The sequence below is a fragment of the Phalacrocorax aristotelis genome, chromosome 14 (genome assembly GCF_949628215.1).
Source record: "Phalacrocorax aristotelis chromosome 14, bGulAri2.1, whole genome shotgun sequence".
Taxonomy (NCBI): domain Eukaryota; kingdom Metazoa; phylum Chordata; class Aves; order Suliformes; family Phalacrocoracidae; genus Phalacrocorax; species Phalacrocorax aristotelis.
Genome location: NC_134289.1, coordinates 10,625,246 through 10,645,272, shown reverse-complemented (window position 1 = coordinate 10,645,272; position 20,027 = coordinate 10,625,246). Strand labels below are relative to the sequence as shown.

Here is a 20,027-nt window from a genome sequence, read left to right as displayed (position 1 = left end):
GCTATAGGTCATCTGATTTACATGTCACTGCGTATATCTCCTGGCTCTAGGTATTCATGGCGGGCTTCCATGGGTCTCTTACAAGTGTGATGGGAAGTGTTTGAGCTCATGATGAGCCTTTCTTGTGATGTCCGTGGGAGTTCAGCGCGCTCGTGGCTGCCCTGCGAGACGAGTGGCTATGTTTTCAAGAAAGTCAGCTTTCAAATGTGCAGTCTTCTGAAACTCTGTGTCTCCACTATCCTGAACATCTGGGTCACCACCCCCAGCAGCGCTGGCTGCTCTGCGGGCACCTTGTCTCACAGACACCCTTCTCCCACGCCCGATTCCTCAGGCTTTTCCTCCGTATTCTGCACCTTCTCGGTCTGTTGTGGGTGATGAGCACTTATTTGTGTCTGGGGGAAACAAACCCTAAACTGATTCCTTAAGTGCTAAGAGGGCTCCGCAACCCACGGCTCTGGAGCTAGTTGGCAACTCCAAGCTTGAGGCCCAAATAGCTGTGAGACACATCTAAGGCACTGCAAGCAAATTAGAAATTGCTCTGGTTTCCTGGCCTTTCACACCTCTTCTGTGGCATCTTTGAGCACTCTTTCACCCATCAGTAACGTGAACCCTTCCATTTTTATTACCTGATGAAGGGGGATAATTGATCAGAGCTAGAGCTCATGCTTTACACATGAAAATGGGCAAATGAGATTAATTAAATGGGAAGCGTTGACATTTGTTTCAGTTTTGTTCAATTATAATTTTGCCATGCGTGAGTTTTATAGACAGGTATGGTTTCCATCAGCAAGGTAAATGCAATGATGTGTCAGGGCTGAAAAAGTTTTACACAGACCGTCCCTGGAGTTAATGAAGTGTGCCGTGTCCAACACCCACAGCTGATAAAAGAGGCTGATACCAGTGTGGAAGGGATGTGATGTTTACATTAGGAAATAGAATTATTTGCTGATGAAAAGATATAATTAGAATAAGTCATAGGTTAGTCATTTAAAGGATTGAACTAAAGCCGTTCTAATTAAGCTAAATTAGCCCTTCAGTTCAAGCACAGAAATATATTTCTGAGAGGAAAGTAGGTCTGAGTCCTTACTTATATGAGTGGCAACATTCTCCAGAAATCGTCAACCAGTTCTGCTTCAAAACATGAGATCAAAAATATATGGCCAGTATATATGGATTTCTTTTCCTTTCTGGTCTCTGAATCTTCAGGCAATGTCTAAGTGAAGAGTCTGGTTTCTGCCTTCTTCTGCAGCACCGAAGACTAAAACCATGCTTAAATACTTGGATTTTTATGGAGTCTTATGATATCCTGCTCCTTGAGTATTAGGAAAGAAAAAAAAGGGTCTGGTTTTTAAATTATGAGGGGTAAAAAAATGAGAAAGGCTTGACCGCCACCTTAAGATCTGGCACAGTGGCTAGGGAAAGAAATAACTGGTCCTATCCCAGGAGTGGCTAGGAAAGGCAAGGATGTGAGCTGGGGCGTAAGCTGAGGGTAAGGTCTACAGTACAACTTTGTATATTTTTCGCGGCACACAGAGGAAGATGCACCGAGGCTGGACCCTTCTGCACACAGCCGTGCTGCCCACCCCACCTGGGGCTCAGTGGAAGGGGAAAGGTGGAGAAGCAGAGCTACCAAGCTTGCTTTTGTGGGAATCCACCCAAAAAAGCAGTGCCAAAGCTTGACAGAGAAACTTTGGCCGCTAACAGACCTGTGCAAAGTCGTGCAGGCAGGGTTTTATCTGATGTTTGGAAAGCTGAGTTTTAATCTATTTTTTTTTCTGCTCTGCTATTAACATGCTATTATGCATGCTATTATGCTATTATGGAGTATCTTCTTGTGATTTGGCAGGATTTCAATGTGTTTATGAAACAGTTAAAATAAGCTATGTTTCAATATAGAGAAAAGTCTCAAAGTGCTGAGAATGTGTGATTGTATATATTTTATGGAGAATAGTATTAAAAAAACCAGCCCTTCAGTTTTTAATCAGATGCTCTTTGAGTTTAGGGCATGTACGATGTAGATACAAAAATAGGACTTTCAGATGGAGTGGGATTTTAGGAAGTGTATTATTACCTGATTGCATTTAAGTCAGTGGAATGCGTGTTGAGATACTCTGGAGAGAGCCACTGCTTTCTCATCTGCAGCCCAGACAAATATCTTTGAAAAATATCAGACCCTGCATGCCCTTGGCTAAAGTGCAATTGTGGGGGAGCTCTCAAAGGCTATGAACAAATCTCTCAATAAAGCTTAACTGCAGTTTTACATGGCAAGTAAGTTTTGCTGTTACAAGGAGGGGGGGAATGTTTTTCCACATTTTGCTAGTCATTTGTACGGCAAAGTTGAGGCAACGTTTGGCAGCGGCTGCTCCTGGTTCGTTGGATCATCATGGAGGTCTGAGCGTGAGCACCTGGAGTCGTGTCATCAGGGACAGGCTACGGCCCTGCCGCGCTGGGCACTGAGCGCTGCCTCGTCACAGTGCCATTAAATTAACAGCTTCTGCAAGAGAGGTATCGCACATACATGGTCCACTTCAATAATTCATAGGGTGGGATGTGTAACAGAACCCTGGATCGCCCAGCCATGACCTGTCAGCAAAAAATCATTTTGTCAGTGTTTGCCTCCATCAGCTTTTACCTGGAGCAGGAGGATTCCCGGCATCTCCTCTGTGAAAGCACCTTCTGCCCAGGATGTTTTCTGATGCATCTTCTCCATCCTTCCATTTTTCAGTTTCCTTCCATCACCTCGTGTTACGCTTGCCTGAACGCTCATTAAAAGTACAGACTTCTTTTCCATGCAGCGAACCAAACGGGCATGCAACCAAGTTTAATTGAATAATGAACAGATAATCTTTTGGCTCTTTTATGACAGACACTTCTACTTCAGGAGAAACAAATGTTCACCTTTCTTACCTCTGACATAGGCTGCTCCGACTGGCACCTTTGCCCTCCCTAGCTGGTCTGGGGAAGCGAGGGGAGGAAGCAGAGGCTCCCCGAGCCATTGCACAGGCACAGCACTTACCCTGTTCCTGCTCACCGGCGCAGGATGCTCACGTGGGAGGAAACCACATCCTGATCTCTGTCTTTAAGGCTTGTGGTTGCCTTGTGCAAGATGCATAAACATTCTTCCAAGCTCTGACCGCAACGGGACTAGACCAGACCTAGGTGGGGGCTACGGCAGGGAAGTGCTGAACCCCCGTCCAGGCCAGGCACAAACAGTGCTCAGTGGTGTGAGAAGCAGGCAAACGCAGAGGCAGATCTTTAGGAAACATTCAGGTGCTTTTGGCACCCGTACATTAGGCAAAAGTCGAGCAGTGTTTTTAGGCTCATAGTTCTAGATATGTGTGTAAATACCAGTTAAATCCTTCCCTTCCCACAGGGAAGAAGCTGCTGTAGCACAGCATATCGATGTGGAGTGCTGCAAGCCTCTCTCCTAAGCAGCTAGGTAGCTCTACCGCAGAGCAGCGTGCCTGCGCCTGTAGCTCAGCAATTGTAATTCTCTCCTGGTTTAAGTCCTTTTGAACCACGGGTGAAGCCTCCTTGAGAGACGGGCATTCGGGGAGCAGCTCACTCTGTGCTCTGAGCTGCAGCCTGGCGCAGCTGACACCGGTCCCTGCCTCCCACATGTGCTGTAGGCTAGCCAGGGCGCTCAGCTGCGCTCCCCCTCTGGCTGGCAGAACATTGTTTTTGTATCCCCAGAAAGCAAAGCTTTGGAGCAGGGGGGTTTCCCTGCCTCTCTCTAGCAAGCACTAAGAATAGGCTCCAGCCTCCTACTGCTGGGCATGAGTATCACAGCCCTTTATGTCCTCTTACCTTGGCCTCAGGTTTAGTTGTTCTGTTTAATTGGTGAGTTCTGCAGATGGTTTGTAGGACATCAGAAAAGAGCATGCACATATCAGATATAACTTCCTTTGAGGGGCCTTGTTATCTCTGCTAGGGCTCTTTTGTTCCCTCTCCTTGTCGAGATCAAACGCCCGCTCTGGATGGAAATCCTGCGGTCTCTGCAAGGCAAAGCTTTACATGTATTGTTAATGTGTGAGAGAGGCTGATATCACACTCGCTAGATCCTTCCTTGCTACAGCAAGCCCCTCCTGTAAAACCTTCCACAGTCGTCATCATTATGCAGCTTAATGAAGATGAATGGTCTGATTTTTGAAGCAGCTTAAATCTCTACAGTTTATACTGGCTTCCACTGGGTTCGCGGGTGCTCTGCCGGTAGGTGAATAAAAAACCCCATTTTTAGATCCATACTTACTGATGTGCTTTGAACTGCTTCGTTATTTACAGCAATGAGCTTGTAGCAACCTTTTCCCCTTCTCTACGTCTGTGAATGTGGGAGGTCTCTGCTGCTCTCTCTCAGCGGCTTATCTGCAGACTGACTGGCTGCTGTAACCAGTACCAGCCCCCGCGTTCGCGTTGGACCAGGAATTCTCCTTCGGCACCTGTTATCGGACTCCTGCATTTGGCAGCAACCCTGCCTGCCCCTGCCAGTGGTAATGCCCTTCAGTTCTGATCTAACAAGTCAGAGCCCATCACGTTTCTTTAATTACCTTCTAGCTGTTCATTACACCCAGAAGACATCAGGACAGAGTTTTCAAGCTCTGGTATAAGCTGAATAAACAGCAAAGAACAAATGCTAACCAAGCTCAATGTGACTTTCATGTTCCTTTATAAAGCCTTCTCTGTTCCAGTTTCCCCCATGCATTCTCTCTCAAATGTGGGGGAATATTTAAAAAGTGAAATCTCTATTTTTCAGCCCTGAGAGACAGAAAGCTGGCCTACTTATGCTATAGACTTCAGATATACAGTTTTCCATTCCTCCTCATCTTTTACATCACTGTCTAAGGCCCTTACAGTCCTGAGATCCTTGTATTTTAACACCACATTTTTACAAGAAGGGTTCATCGGTTTGGAGGGGTCAATGTCTAAAATTTGCGAATACAACTGCAGAACAAAAGACTTGTTCAAACACTTTTTTATTAGTTAAAAAAAAAATATTTCCATGATACCTAGAGATCCCAAGTGCCAGTGCGGATGGACACGAGACAAGGATCAGTGAGTCCGACCAAAACACACCAAGTGAGTGGGTCGGGAAGCCACGGGGGAAGTGGGGAGGGAGACACACACCCTGGTACACGGCTGCACTTTGCTTATAGGGAATTCTGGCTTACACATATTGTACGATTGGTTTGTGAGGGAGGTGAAAGGCTACAGAGCTGAATGTGGTTAGTCAATGGAGAAAGGGATTTTCCTGTTGTAGTGTCAGCTAATATTTCCATGGAGGCTCTTGGAATGCTCTCTTTTGACCTAGAAGTCCCTAAGTTGATTAATTGCCTTCATTTTCACCCTGTGAGAGAAGACAGACAGGAAAGCAGTTAAATATTTCCAGTGGAAAACATATATAAAGAAAATTAGGAGAAAAATCAATGCTGGGGGTCACCACATAAAAACCCATAAACAACTACATAACAATGACTGTATGTGGTATAGAAAATAAACGATTTATCCCTTCCTTCTGGGAACCAGACACACTTCTGCTGTAACTCAGACCTCTGGGGAAAATGGGGGGGTGATTTCACATGTGGTGGAAGTTGAGCTGACATGGGGCCGGGCTGCCACCGTCAGGAGTGTCCTGCTTTCTGCCGCCGGGTCTGCCCTCCGCCCCGACGTGCAGCCCGACATTAGCACTTGTGCAGCCATGAAGTCAGTCGGATTAGCAGGGTTCATTTTTGGGACTGGCACCAGGGGGGCGGTGGCTGCCGGACGGTGGTAGGTGCAAGCTGAGACTTTTGGGAGCTTTAGGCACGGTGAAAACAGTCTGAGCTTCAGAGACGCTGAAAACAGGGGAGTATGAGCGCATGCGGTGCTGCGGGGCTTGCGGAGTGGGCAGCCAAAGGGCTCAGCACTGAAATCGTAAAGGGAATTCCATGTTGGGCAACAAGAGGTTGTCCTCCCAGAGATGAACATTTGATACGGGGCTTTAAAAAGATATTGCAAGGTAGAATAGATCAAAATTTAAAAGAACTAATTCAAATATAGAAAAATCTATAGAAAAATCTAGCTTGTTAGCTAAAGCTCTTCTAAGGCATGGCTGCAACCAGGGAGAAGTTATTCCATGTGATGATAAAACCATAGGATAACATTAACTATTACATGCATGTTCACATGCCCAAACCAAGCAGCAGTTTAATCTGTCCGATCTGTCACTCATGGCAAATTCTTGGTCCCAAAAAAGGACACGGCAAAAGTGAGAACCCATGAGCTCAGGTTTTGTCAAATAACTCCTGAAAATGGGCATCCTGGTGGGCCCCACACGCAGCAGATCTATGATCACAGAAAGCAAAAGGGAGCTGCCCTGGGGAAAGGCAGTAACCCAGAAAAAGCCCACGTGTGGTCTCGAGAGCCTGGGGTCCGCAGGGCAGCCATGGCTGTGGCATCACCTTACCTCTCCACCGCCGCCTGTGCCTGCTGCCGGGGCCCCCTCTCCCGCCGCCCCCGGCTGCTCGGGCGGCTGCGGCACAACCAGGTCCTCCTGCCAAGTCACAAGCAAAGAGATGTTTGTCCTTACCAGCACATGCAGAGTCATTGCCCTAATCTCTATTGAAGACGACTACACAAAATGGGCTTGAGAGTTACATGCACAAATAAAATACTGGTTTTAATAGATGGCAAATATTGCTCAAAACCCATTTTACGGGCAGCTTGCTAGAGCAGATGTCTGTGAAAAAGCAATTTGGTTTCTTACAGCCTCATTTAGGGTCTTTCCTTCATACAGAAAATCAGGCTTTTTTCAGAAGTTTTCTTTCTGTCACTGAGCCCAAGCAGAGTTTTGACTCCTTTAGTGTGAAGAAATTTGGGAGCAACAAACAAATTTACCTGGAGTAAGATAGATTATGCCTAGCCTTTCCCTAAATTATCTTTCTTACCCTAAGAACCCATCGCATAGACTAATACTAACTACAGATCCAGCGATATTGTGGTGGCATTAATGTCATGACTCAGATCAGATTTCATTATCAGAAGATAAGCTTTCCTTTGCGTTTGAAGTCCAAACATTTCCATGAGCACTTTGGGCTCTTTTAGCTACTTCCTCACATCTTTTGGCTACCTTCCTATTCAAAGAAGATGAGAAAAGATTCTATTACCAGGCAATTACTTTAAAAGTGATTTTGCCACATGGTAAGAGAAGACACAAATCCTGACCATACCCGGTGTGCCCAGGGGATGGACAGAAAGCAGAAACGCACCTTTGTGGAATCAGTCAGCAAGAGCGGGAGGAAGCAGGAATAGCGGGACCTCTACAGTCCAGCCCCAAATCACCAGGGAACTCTGCTGAAATTACAGAGCTTCTCTGCTTCCTTTGAGCGCCCACGCCCAGCAGCATCCCTGAACTTTTACTCTCTTTTCCCACATGCAGCCAGGGCCACCACCGAAGGAACCTGAGACACATGTATTACCTGAAGGGAAAGCCAATTTTGCACGGAAGGGAGATATATCATTTGAATGTCAATATTTTGGTAGCACAAGGCCACCGCTTGCCCTGGTGCCGCTGCTGATGCAGCGCAAATCAAATGTCCCTGTCAAACCTACTGTAAACAGAAGTTCGTGCTCTGTGTGTTTTGGTGGACCCCACCCTTCATTTTCACATGCACCCTTATCTTTCTGTCCGGTCACAGCTGTTCTCATCAGTAGGGGAAGGTCCCTGCTGCTTTTGGGACTGTATTAGGGAAGAAGAGGTGATGTGAAATGAAAATAGACGTATTTCACAGAGTTACATAGATATAAAGTAGATCCCATGAAAATTTAAGCTGGAAATTGGACTTCAAATCCATTTTTGGCAGGAAGGGCAGCCGGGAGATAGAAGCACCGCAACCTGGTTGCCCTGCCATAGGCTTCTTGCTCTCCCTGTAAGCTACTGAAAGAGATCAATCCACCAAAGAAAGAAAATGGGCAAAATACAAGCTGCAGTCCAGTACTGATGTCTGTTGCAGCTCCAGGGATTCCCTTCACCTCCCTGCCGAGAGCCAGTCAGCATGTTTATAGAGAGGACCACGCACTGGGGGTGTCTCCATATGAAAAGCACAGTGTGATTTCCCCCTCCCCAAGAAATGTGCCCTTAATTTGTATCGTATTGTCAGCTGAAATGATTCTCGCTAGTATCAGCCTACCGTATCAGCTATGTTAAGTAAGCCCAGGTAACCTATGGGCATCAAATTGTGCACATCACGGAGGCCAGTTTCTGGTCTCCGGTTCCCGGCGCAGCAGGGACCCGAGGCTGCTGGGGACAGGGCACCACCGCCCTGACGGGGCCACTTAGCCACAGCCTTTCCGAAACCAGTGAACTCTCCTGTTGACAGCAAATGGAGCTCACTACTCTGAATTTATGGAGGCTGATCCGGCTTCGGGATCCAGTCGGTGGCTTTCAAACACTTTACATGCTATAGGGCCATATAAAAAGGACTACGCCTTATAACTCGACAGTGCACTTTAGGTCAAAGCAAGTAAGTAGCCTGAATTTGAATTCTGAAGCTTTACAAGCAGCTTTTTTGACTGTTAGGTGGAAAGAAAAAAAACCTGCAATGCAAGCCAATGACAATAACTGCAAGAGCAGGCACTTCATAGGTTTTTTGCAGGTGGGGCTACCAGCTGCCATGTGGAATTGTGAAGGTGAATCAAAGGCAACTGCCTAAGGTGCTGAGCTTTGGGAAATCTGGGGGACAGGGCACAGGAACACAAGGATAAGTGCAGTGCATTTGATCTTTCTACGGGGCATCACCACCTCCTGTTCCTGTGGGCCGGGAGCTCAGCTCTGGTAGGTGTGGAAACACTCGTGGAAAAAGGGATCTCTTCCTCAGGACACTGCATCCGAGACCAATGGGTGGGCTGAAGAATCCCCGTTCAGATGCTGTGCTGCTTATTATATCCCTTCAGTCGTGCTCCCTGCCAAGACTCTGCCCCAGAAGGATAAAAGCGACTCATCCATCTATTTTTAGAAAGGGAAACAACCATGTTTCTGAAGAGAGTTTCTAAACTGTGGTGGAGGAACCAGGACAATCGCAGGATGAAGAGGTGTCAGGCTGTGTTAGGGATGTCGCCTCACAGCCTTTTTCTCATGCTCTTCCCACCCTGCCCAGAACAGCGAGCATGAGATGAGGAAGGGCTGCATTCTTCGGCTGGGCGTTAGCTGGCTGGGGATTTCGGTGACTAGTAAGGAAAACAAAATACAGAGGAGGACCAAGTGATGTAAGGGTCTTCACTTCAGATGAAGAGCCAGAAATTCTGGGTACCAACCCCAGCTATAACACTGACTCACAGCGTGGAAGCAGGGGTGAAAATCCAGCTTCTCTGGAGGACAGCGAGACTTTGCCATTCCTTTCAGTGTTCATCTCCTCATTAAAAGGGATAAAATGTTCTAAGGGAAAGGCATGTTGCAACCATGAACTAATTAGTAATGCTCCTCCTGCTCTTAAGAGGCAAGCAGCTCCCCCCGCCCCCAAATGATGTATTGTCTTAGAAAAAATATAGAAAATTTTAAAAACTGATTTAGTTTCTTATGGGCTGTTTTCTTTCTTTTTTTTTTTTGAGGAGGGTGGGGGTGGGTGTTGAATCTTTTTGGCTAGAGAAGAAAGAAAAATGAAGTATTTTAACATAATAGTTAAGTAAAACACAAGACCTTAGGGTTCATTACAGTAATATTACACAAGTGTTAACGTATTTTATATATGTAAAAATATATTAATATATAGAATATATATACTATAGAAGATTTCTCTATATAAAATGCAATATTTCACTAAGGTTATGAAGCATAGTTACGTGTTCAGATATCGCTAATGAAAAACTCAATAAAATAGGACCTGCCATTTATAAAAATATTCCTGTGCAATACTAAAAGGTCTTAAATCGAGCACACTATAGGCTTCTGGGTTCAGATGTTTTAATATGTTTTTTTAGAACAGTTTTTAAAAGTCCACAGATTTTGCAAAAGAAAATTGATTCTTCAGATTTCTCTGTTCCACAGGTTTTACGAAATTCCCTTTTTCAGCTCAGCGACTGTGTTTTATGTTGCGCTGGCCGAGTCCATACGTGAAACGGAACTTTATGTTTTTATTCATATTATGTTATAGGCCAGCGGGTTTTTTCTCACCTTCCCCAAAAATTCAGAGATAAACAGCATTATCAGGATTATCTTCCTTATCTACAGAGAAAGCATGCAGAGTCTAAAAGTTGGATGCTGGAACATTACTCATCAAAACTCAACGAATTCAGTGGCAAGCAAGATTTCTTTTTTAATTATTATTATTTTAAGGCTGTAAAACCAGAGACATTCACTGGCAACCTAGTCTGTTACAAATTTAACAGCTCACAATGGGAGATCAATTGCATAAGGTGAAGAAAGTTTCAGCCTCCTGTAGTGCTCTTGACCTTGGGCGTTGGAGCAAAAGCAATGCTACTTGGCAGTATCCCCAAACCACTCCCTTGTAAACCCTCAGGCAAGATGACAGGTCCTATGGATGGGCTGTCCTGGACGGGTTTCAGGCTGAATGTGCTCGGAGTGATGCTGACAGCTTTGACTAAGAGGACAACCCATGATTAAAGTGAGTGGACCCACTGACAGGACAGACAGACGAGTGTGCAGGATTCTGGTCTTACCCTACAAATCCAGGTGGACTCTGGGGGTAGCTTAGTTTTCATTCAGCTCACAGCCAGACTCTCTTAGGGTTTCCTGGAGCTGCTTATGTAAATAATACATATTTAATAATGTTTACATTATTATCCTACAGGATTACAGGGGCACAGCCTCTAGCCGTGAAGCACACACACACAACCTTGTAGACTTTAAGGCTTTACCGGTGCCACTAACTCAGCTACTCTGCACATGAAAAAACTATGCCTGGATGCACTAATGGGACTGAGAGGGAAGCACAGAAAAAGTGCCTGTAGGCAGAGCACCCCACCCCACGCTGCTTTTGCAGTCTCCCCTGCTCCGTGGGACGCTGAAGGATACCACTGGGGTGCATCAGTGAAGGACAGTGAAGCTTGAATACAAAGGATAAAGCTTCAATACAAAGGGAAAGAGTTTCAACTATTTATTCTACTTAATTTTCAGGAAGTTTGGCTGATTTCCCTGCTCCTCCTGCTTAGCAGCTCTGCCTTCACTGGCCTCTCAGATGCCCTTGGTTGCTCTCTCCTAAGTGGCACTTGCTCTGCCCAAACTAACTTAAACAGGGAGGTCACTGATGAGTGTCTGCTTCCAATTCCTTTGGTGCAACTGCCTTAGCATCGGCAGCATTGCAAGGTTTAAGTGAACAAAATTAAGGCCGTGAACATCAACCGTTCGTATTCAAGATGTGCAGTGGTTATGAAAGCGATAAGCTGAGGTACGGGTGTGGTACACGTGTGCTAGATCAAGCGCAGAGAGAAACGGTGTGATCCAACGAACGCACCCAGCGGTCGCACGTAACTGACAACTGCTCAAATAATTAATGGAGTGAAACGACAAAAAGATCAAACCCAATTCAAAGTAACAGAGCTGTGAACTGACAACTAAACTATATAAAAACTGTCAGGGCAAATAAAGGAAAGGGGAAATAAAGGAAAGGAAAGGGCTAAAGGAAAGCTCTAGGTGGAGGGCAGAGGGAAGCATCAGCTACCAGGGAAATTCCTCCAGTCCCCGAGGGACATTTTGTGAGAGAGTGTGTGTGTGTGCATGTACGTACACGCGCTGGTTCCCAGTCACATGGTGTCTGCAATGCAGCAAACTTTGTGCTGTGTCATGCAGACAAAGAATTAATCCTCTTCTAAGACAGGGATATTTAGTTATCTCACTGTGGTTATCTCACTAAAATCCCTTAATGTCCACCCCAGGGACCGGGATGGGTGCAGAGCCATAGACAAAACACACCACTGATGGGTCTCATCTCCATGCACATGAGAAAAATTGTGAAGGATTTATAGTCTTTTAACTTACATATTTTTTTACTTAATACTTAAAACCTCCTCCAAATCAGTCAATACTTTCTTGTACTCACTCAGCAGTGACCAGGCCAGTGCCAAAGCCCTACTAGGTGATGCCAATGCTACTCGAGGTTGCTCTCATCTGGTGCTTGGCACCCATTCATCAGCATGGAGTTACTTCAGCCCCATTTCCTTCTGCCTGGCTCCAAGTGCTCCCACTGAGGCCAGTCAGGAGCATCGGGCTGCCAACTGCCCCATGCGTGTTCACATTTCAGTGCCTGCCATGTTCCACGAAGGGCTGGATTCTTCCCCACGGCCAAAGTCGCCATCTGATACACCCGCAGAGCTCAACCACCCCGCAGCTGCTGCCCCGAGCAAAACTTAATCCAGAATCCTTAGAGTTCACCACTCCTTGCTAGTATGTGCCTGCCACTGATCCCAGCTGTCAAGCGCACAGATTAAATGTCAACAAGCTTTCCACAATTGATATTAACACTGGGAACACTGAGCTGGGAACATGCCTCCTAGGCCACTCGACTCCCCCGATTCAAGTCATGCTCTAGTGCTGCTCAGTGCTCACCATGCATTCACATAGATCCCCTCGTGCTTTGAGCAACGCCTCTGTAAAGTCGGCAGGGATATAGTAGAAAACAGAAAAAAGACATTAGCAACTGCTCTTTGCAATTAAAAAGAAGGACAGGATGGAGCATGGGCAAGTCTCAGGACTGGATGCAACAGCTCTCTCAAACTTCATGGGCTGGAACGCTTGGGTATAATTTCAAGATTGCAAGATTTTAATAGCAGGTATTTTTTTAAACCTCTAACTGCTATACCTTATCGCTCCTAGTGTATCTCCAGCTGGTCTCTCAAATGCATTACAATGCCTGGTGCTGCTCTTGGCAGCCTCTGGCCCTATTTCCATTAGCAAAATATGTGGCACAATAGGAGCAGATTTGGAGAGAAAACAGCTGGTGCTGAGAGCCCAGCACAACCCCTGTACTCCTGGTCAGGGCCCTCCCTCCGGAGGGGCTCTGGCCCCATGGCCATTAGCGGGTGGGATGCACTCAGGGCTTCATCTTCTGTGTCACTGGCATCCAAAAGGTATCTAACGGATGCAACTCAAGTATGGTGAGTGAGGATGACTAGGAGATTTGCACTCCTAATTTAAGATGAAGTAAAATGCTGGAGGAGATAATCCCTCTTTTTCACAGAAACATTTTTCCTGGATTTGTCTCTCCTGTGACTTCTTTTGCCTTGCTTTTCTCCTCCTGATTTCATTCTGCTGCCCACCTCTGCTATTTGGCATGACACCGTGATATTGTATCCAAAGCCGTCTTCTCGCTCCCTCATTTAGTCTGTCTTTTGACATGGGACATGTCCCACTTTTTTATTTCTTGATCAAGCCCTGTTTTAACTCTAAGCAGGTGGAGATCAATGGAAGAGGCCAGAATGACAGTTTGCATGTTTAATGCTTTAACCTTCTGGAAAACTCACAGCTTTTGTATATTGCCTGCAGTCTGAATAACCCAGAACCATTTTCAGGGTGAAGGAATTGCTGATTTTCTAAGGGACTATTTCCACAAGGATGGAAACAGATAGCATCAACTGGTTTGAGCTGTGAAATTACCACCTGTAAATTGTAGCTCATCAGTTTTTGAGGGAAGGCTCTCACTTAGAGGATTGCTGCTGCTCAGCCCTTGCCAGAAGGGGAGACAGTTCAGTAGCTACAGGACAGATTTCTACCGTCAGCAAATTCCTAGCTCTCCTGGGTCAACCACCCTGTGCCCGGTCAGCCAAAAGGTAGGAGGGGGTAGTCTGGCCCCACGGAATTAGGAATTCCGTGCACTGTTTGCACTCCTGCAGCTGAACTGCTGTTCCCTCTGGGAACAGAGATTAATCTTATCCCAAGGGCTTAGCAGAACTTCTGTATCTGCCCTTTTCACATGCTTTCAGGAGGACATTTTGCGTCACTCGTAGCTGCTGTTCTCCTCTTTTGTTAGACTATTCTCTCAGGATTTATATGGCGTGTGGAAGTTTTGTTTCACATCACAATGTGTTTACGTGCAGGTCAGGAAATTCATCAGCCAACTGTCTGAACAATTAAAAAAATTTTGGCCAGCCTCGCTTTGCTCCGATTCTGGGTTTGGGTTTGCTGTGACTCATCTAGGTCATGCCACTATCAATGTTATTGACCACGGCTCTCTAAAGAGGGGAAACGCAGCCAGGCTTACCGAAGAGCTGCCAAGCGTTAGCCTCGTGTACTGTACAAATAGTTGCTGTTTGTTACCACCCGGTGAAAGCATCTTCTCTAATGATCAACTTTGCCTTTATCTAGGGAGCTGTTCTGCTCCTTCACATGCCCCTTAATCCCCTCACTTGAAGGAACCCAGTTTGTCAAATTAGGCCAGAGGACAGAAGATGCCTTGTCTGGATCCAGCTTAATCTGTGCACAATTTGGGCCACGTGGCCTTTATCAATAAGCACTTGGTTGTTGTCAAAATTAGCACAAAGAGGAGCAGGAGGGTCAGGCTCTCTGCCGGGACAGGGCTTTGCCTGAATTGCTGCTGCCCTCTGCTGCCTGCGGAGCTGCCGGGGCCAAGGCTGCGTGTTGGGCAGGCACCGGCCAGGTGCCAGGGCAAGCGCTGAGCTCCTGCTCCTTCGCACCCAGCACACCCCAGAGCTCTGACTCTGGCCAGATGCTCACTGCAGCCTAGCTATACTTTTACTCATGTCCCTGGAGAAAAGTCTTTCCTACATTCATAAGAAAATGTGGGTGCGGACTCTTGCCAGCAGCGCCCACAGACGGGACAAGATGCAATGGGCAGGAATCGATCAACGTGTGCGCTGGTTTCGGCTGGGGTAGAGTTAATCTTCTTCACAGTGGCTAGGCTGTGGTTTGGATTTGGGCTGAAATCAGCATTGATAGCACCGGGATGTTTTAGTTCCTGCTGAGCAGGGCTTGCACAGAGCCAAGGCCTTTCCTGCCCCTCACCCCACCCCACCCACGAGGGGCTGGGGGGGCACAAGGGGTTGGGAGGGGACACGGCCAGGACAGCTGACCCCAACTGACCCCAGGGATGTCCCACAATGTATGACATCATGCTTAGATCACATTGGAAGTGATGGCGTTTGCCTTCCCAAGTAACCATTACCCATGATGGAGCCCTGCTGTCCTGGGGAAGGCTGAGCACCTGCCTGCCCGTGGGAAGGGGTGAGTGAATTTCTTGTTTTGCTTTGCTTGTGTGCGCGGCTTTTGCTTTACCTGTTAAACTGTCTTTATCTCAACCCATGAGTTTTCTCACTTTTACCCTTCTAGTTCTCTCTCCCATCCCACCAGGGGGGAGTGAGTGATCGGCTGTTTGGTGCTTAGTTGCCAGCTGGGATTAAAACCATGACAATGTGTCCATCTGATCACAAGAAGAAACTTCTTTTTTTCCTGTGAGGGAGGTCCAGTGCTGACCCAGGTTGCCCAGGGATATTGTGGAGTCTCCATCCATGGAAACATTCAAAATCCAGACATGGTCCTAGGCAACCTGCTCTCATTGACCCTAAGGGGGTTGGACTAGATGATCTCAAGAGCTCCCTTCCAAACTAAATTATTCTGTGATTACATGTTAAGTATTATAAAACAACATTAAGCATTATATAAAAGCACATATTGCTGAAAATCTCTCACTGAATAGGTAAAACCATCAATTGTAAATGACTGCAGGTATTTTGTGTGTTAGCCAAAGACAACTTCACCAAAAAACCAAACATACCTTTTTTACAATTCCTGTAGTAGCCACGATGGTCTCTGCTCCTTCTACAGTCTTGTTTGCCACTGTGTTCACGCTGGATACTACAGCTTCTCCCACCATGTTGGCCTGCTCTTTGGTCTTCTCAGCAACTGGGATTTCAACAAAAGCAGAAAGTCAATGCGTAGGTGCTGCCAAAAGCCTGCAAATTCACTGGGACAATAAAACGGTTGCATCAAAGTAAGAGGAGAAATTGGCTCTGGTACGGTCCTTATTTGGATTTTTTCAATGTGAGATCGTGTCTGAATTTAGATCATGTACATCAGGGTTTTGTCTGACTCAGAAATGCTGCTCAGAGGGCAGTGCTGTAGCCTGTCAGTCTTTGTGGGCAACTGGAGAATGAAAAGTTCACCGTAAGATACTAAAAGACAATTGTGCAAATAAGGTATTTTGCATTGCAGACTGCACGTGACCCCTCTCTCTGGGTACCTTCTGTTTGATTTCATACACGTGGGTAGGAGAAAAAAATAATAAAAGGTAATTTAGTCATGAGATTCTCCAGGGAAAGGATCCGTTCATCTCTCTTCAAGGCTGCCCAGCCTTGGAGTTTGAGGCACCTAGACAGATTCCTTAGGGTCCCTGACTCTGATTGCTTGACAGGAGTCTCCCCAAGACCACAGTTTTGGCCCAACAGGAACTGATGCAACTAAATCCCCTCTGCATGCTGGGCAGCACTCTTGGCATTGTGAAATGTCTAAATTGCTGTGAATCTTCTGAGTCTGCCAAGTAACATTTGTTAGATTTTTTTTGACCTACTGTACTGATTAAATATTTTCTTCCATCCACATGCACTGCAAATGCCAGACCCTGAACCATCGCTCCTGGCAAGCATCCTCCATTCATCAAATGGGAGGTCACACAGATCAGCAGTGTTCCCCAGAGACCTTCCGTTTGGCAGGAACAATGGCCTTATCAAGAGGTCCAGCAACACATCACAGATTTCCACATCTCTCTCAGGGCTGTACTCTTACCTGAGGTCACACTTTGCACTACGCCCTCCTTGGTTTTGGTACCTGTGAAAGGAAACACACAGTCCATCAGTGCTCCCTGGCAAAGAACCCTCTGGTGTCTGGGCATGAATGACTTTCTCTTCTTACTAGGTGTGGTGGGGAGCCGTGGTGCTGCCGGCACCTCCTGCTAAGACACAAGCCATTTGTAGAGCCAGCAGAAGGGACCAGCTTCCTTCCCCAGTGAAGTCAGCGAGTACCTTTGTACTGGGAGTTGGATAACTTCAACCACAAATTGCCTGGAGATGCCTATACCTGAAAAATCTTGATTATCGCATGCTTACGTAGGAAAAATCATCACTGAAATATTTCCAAAATGAAAAGAAGAGTTGAGCAGAGATAAATCAATGTTAAGTTGATTGTAAAAATGAATGTATATTAAGTGACCTTGTAAAATCTCACCTACTTCAGTCTTTCGAGATGTGGAGTACCACCTGCGACTCTCCTCTGCCTTTCAGCAGGATACTTGGCTGCAATGGGCATCTAAAGCTTCATTCTACACCTCTGATAAAGACTCTGGAGAAAATTGAGGCTGAATTTACAGAACAACCACCCTCCTGGTACATACCTACTTACTAGATTGCCATTTTGCTGCCTCAGCCTAGGGTGTAAGTGCTTCCTCGCAGTGATACACAGAATGCAGATGTTTTTATCCCAAATTACCAAAGTACACCATATGTATGTTTACATTGTAATTTATCTCACGGTTCTCAAGGCAGAAAAGTTACCAGGATGTGACGGCATTCAGTTTGCAATACAAATAGCCCTCAAGGAATAATTAATCTCTGCAGTTTTCCTGCAAGCTTGAAGTGACCTGCTCTACATCCCTTCTGTTTGTATACTGCAGCACTTACGGTAAGTCATATGGTAGATGGGCAGCCCCCACAGTCACCAGGCGCTTTTTCACACTACAAAAATAAAGGATCAAATTTATCTCTGTTGGAAGTTAAGTAAACACGTGCCAAAAAGTTCCACTGGTCTCACTTTACTGTACTTCGTAAATCATCTGCACCTATACAGCATTTTTTTCCAAGTTTCCCATACCGATACATCAAAAGGATTTTTATGGCCAATTGTCAAAATGATAGAAATAGAGAGCCAGGATCTTTAACTCCAGAGCATCCATGGGTGTGGTGGGAGAAATCAGCTACAAACCACATCTGAAAAGCAAAACAGGTGCAGTGCCCTGATAACGACAGCGCCAGCCCAGCTCGGTTCTGCCTGATACCTGCTGTGTGTTATTGAATGTAATTCCCAATTGTTGTTTTATTTTGGTGGTTGTAAGGGTTGCCTGGGGCAGAACAAAGCTGTTCTACTACAATATGCCCTCAGCATTTCACTCCACCCCCCCACCCCCCGGGTTGTGTTAAAACTGAAAAGATTAAATCTTTGCACTTTATACTTGTTACTGCTGTAAACTGCAATTTCTAATGATGCACATGATACATGTGCACTGCTGTAAATTTAATAGTGACGCCCGTGATATACAAATGTGTACAGAAGGACAAAACTGAGCAGAGAGGATGCAAGTCTCAAGCCACGATGACCACCTGAAGAGGCCAAACGCACACAGTTCAATTCAGACGCCACCCTGCTTCGGTTTCCCTCCCAGTGCCATTCCAATAAAAGATTGCCGCAGAACTGATTTGACATACAAGATCTTCTCACATCAGACACAGACATTTGAGCTTAGCCCTTCTTTGCTGCTCTTTTGGTCAAACAGCAGTTGTTGGGTAAGCAAAGTACATAATTTGCTGTACGAGCTTTGCATACGTTTCCATTTTGCAGTAAAAATGCTTAGTGAGACAAGAGCTGTACTCCTGTATGCATTTTTTTACCAGAGTTTTGATTTAAGATGACTTTCTGGGCTTGATTCTTTTGCAGGGGAAGGGGAGTGGGTGGGTGCCTTATTTTCTGATGGAAAACAATTCCAGAAAGGAGGGATGCAGGTGGTAGAAAAACACTCAGATCTTTTTCACGACAGAAGCAATGGCAGCGGGAAGTGCCACCAGTGGGGAGAGCTTGCCTAATCTTCCTAACCCAGTCTTCTGACCACGCCCAATGACTCAGGCTCAGCATCCATTATACACCACAAAAAATCTGACCTTCGGCATATACCCTTGCCAGCAACCTGCATCTGTTGAATCAGAAAGCAATCACCTGATGCTTAACCTCATTTCACTCATTAGTTCTTGCCTGCAGCTTGTATACACAGAATTAAAAGTTAATGCATCCGGCCTCTTCTGAGAGCTGTGAGCCGTCTGTAAGAGCTTTGGTATCGCACGGGTGTGATTGAGGTGGTGGAGCGCTGCGCAGTGGGAAGAGAGTTGGGATAGAAAAGGATATTATGATGTGCTGTAAGTCCTGCAGGAGTTCACGCTGGAGCCACTTTGTTTAAGTAGAGCTTGGTGCGTTGGGGCTTTCTGCGACATGCATGATTGAAAGCCCTTCTGGAAAACTAGAAGTGCATCCTTTGTTCAGGCTTCCTGAATTATAGTATTAAACAGTACTAATGACCTTATACTTAATAACCTGATGCAGCTTTGCATTAACTTCATTAATTAACTTCAGCATCACTTATCCCCCTATTTAAACAAAATAAAAGACAGCCCATTGAATCAACTTCTGTTACACCTTAACTGCAAGAACCCCCAGCCACTTCGGTATATCCAGAAGGCTGTTACAATTTGGAGAGCAGACTGTGATTTTACTAAGTGCAAAGGTGGCCTATGCTACAGGATTTCTCCCTCCTTTCACACACCCTCTTCTCTACCCTACGCATTCAGCAAGCCACGCAGCAGGGCAGGAGCTCCCCACGCTCCCGACTCCCCTGGCAATGGCAGCATCTCTAACCAGCCCAGCTGTGAACTGCATTGCAGTGCTAGCACAGGAGGGAGGCAGCTCGGGCTCCGGCACGGGTCGTGGGAACTGAACCTGCGAGGCTCAGGGAGGAGGGATGAGGTGGCCGCAGAGCCCCGATGACACCATCTGCTCCAGGCGGATGCCTCTGAATGAGCATTTTCTCCTGGGGCAGCAGCAAGTGACTCACCAGATGTGGTGGATGTGCCCAGTCATCTGGAATCCTCCTTGGAGAGTCAGTGATGAGTTAACACAAACCTGAATAAAAGTCAGGGATCTGTTTAAACCATCCTAGGCTTTGGGCTTCCCCCCACCTTTTCTGACTTTCTAAAGAGACCCTGAAGTTTTTATACGAGTATTCTTTTCTCCTAGCATCCAAAAATTCAGGTTGCGTCACATAACACTCCAGATC

At 46.1% G+C, this 20,027-nt stretch overlaps 1 protein-coding gene across 4 annotated transcripts in view; it reads right to left on the bottom strand.

The window, feature by feature from the left end:
- Nucleotides 1-4,954: 4,954 nt before the first annotated feature.
- The window catches only part of SNCG (synuclein gamma), a 33,094-nt gene continuing 18,021 nt past the window's right edge, over nucleotides 4,955-20,027 (bottom strand). For all 4 annotated transcript variants that reach the window (XM_075109756.1, XM_075109757.1, XM_075109758.1 and 1 more), the window contains 4 exons: nucleotides 16,721-16,762; nucleotides 15,714-15,841; nucleotides 6,440-6,526; nucleotides 4,955-5,341 (listed from right to left, as the gene is read on the bottom strand). In XM_075109756.1, coding sequence (XP_074965857.1) covers nucleotides 5,321-5,341; nucleotides 6,440-6,526; nucleotides 15,714-15,841; nucleotides 16,721-16,762 — 278 coding nt within the window. In that variant the 3' untranslated portion in view covers nucleotides 4,955-5,320. The remainder of the gene's footprint in view (nucleotides 5,342-6,439; nucleotides 6,527-15,713; nucleotides 15,842-16,720; nucleotides 16,763-20,027) is intronic.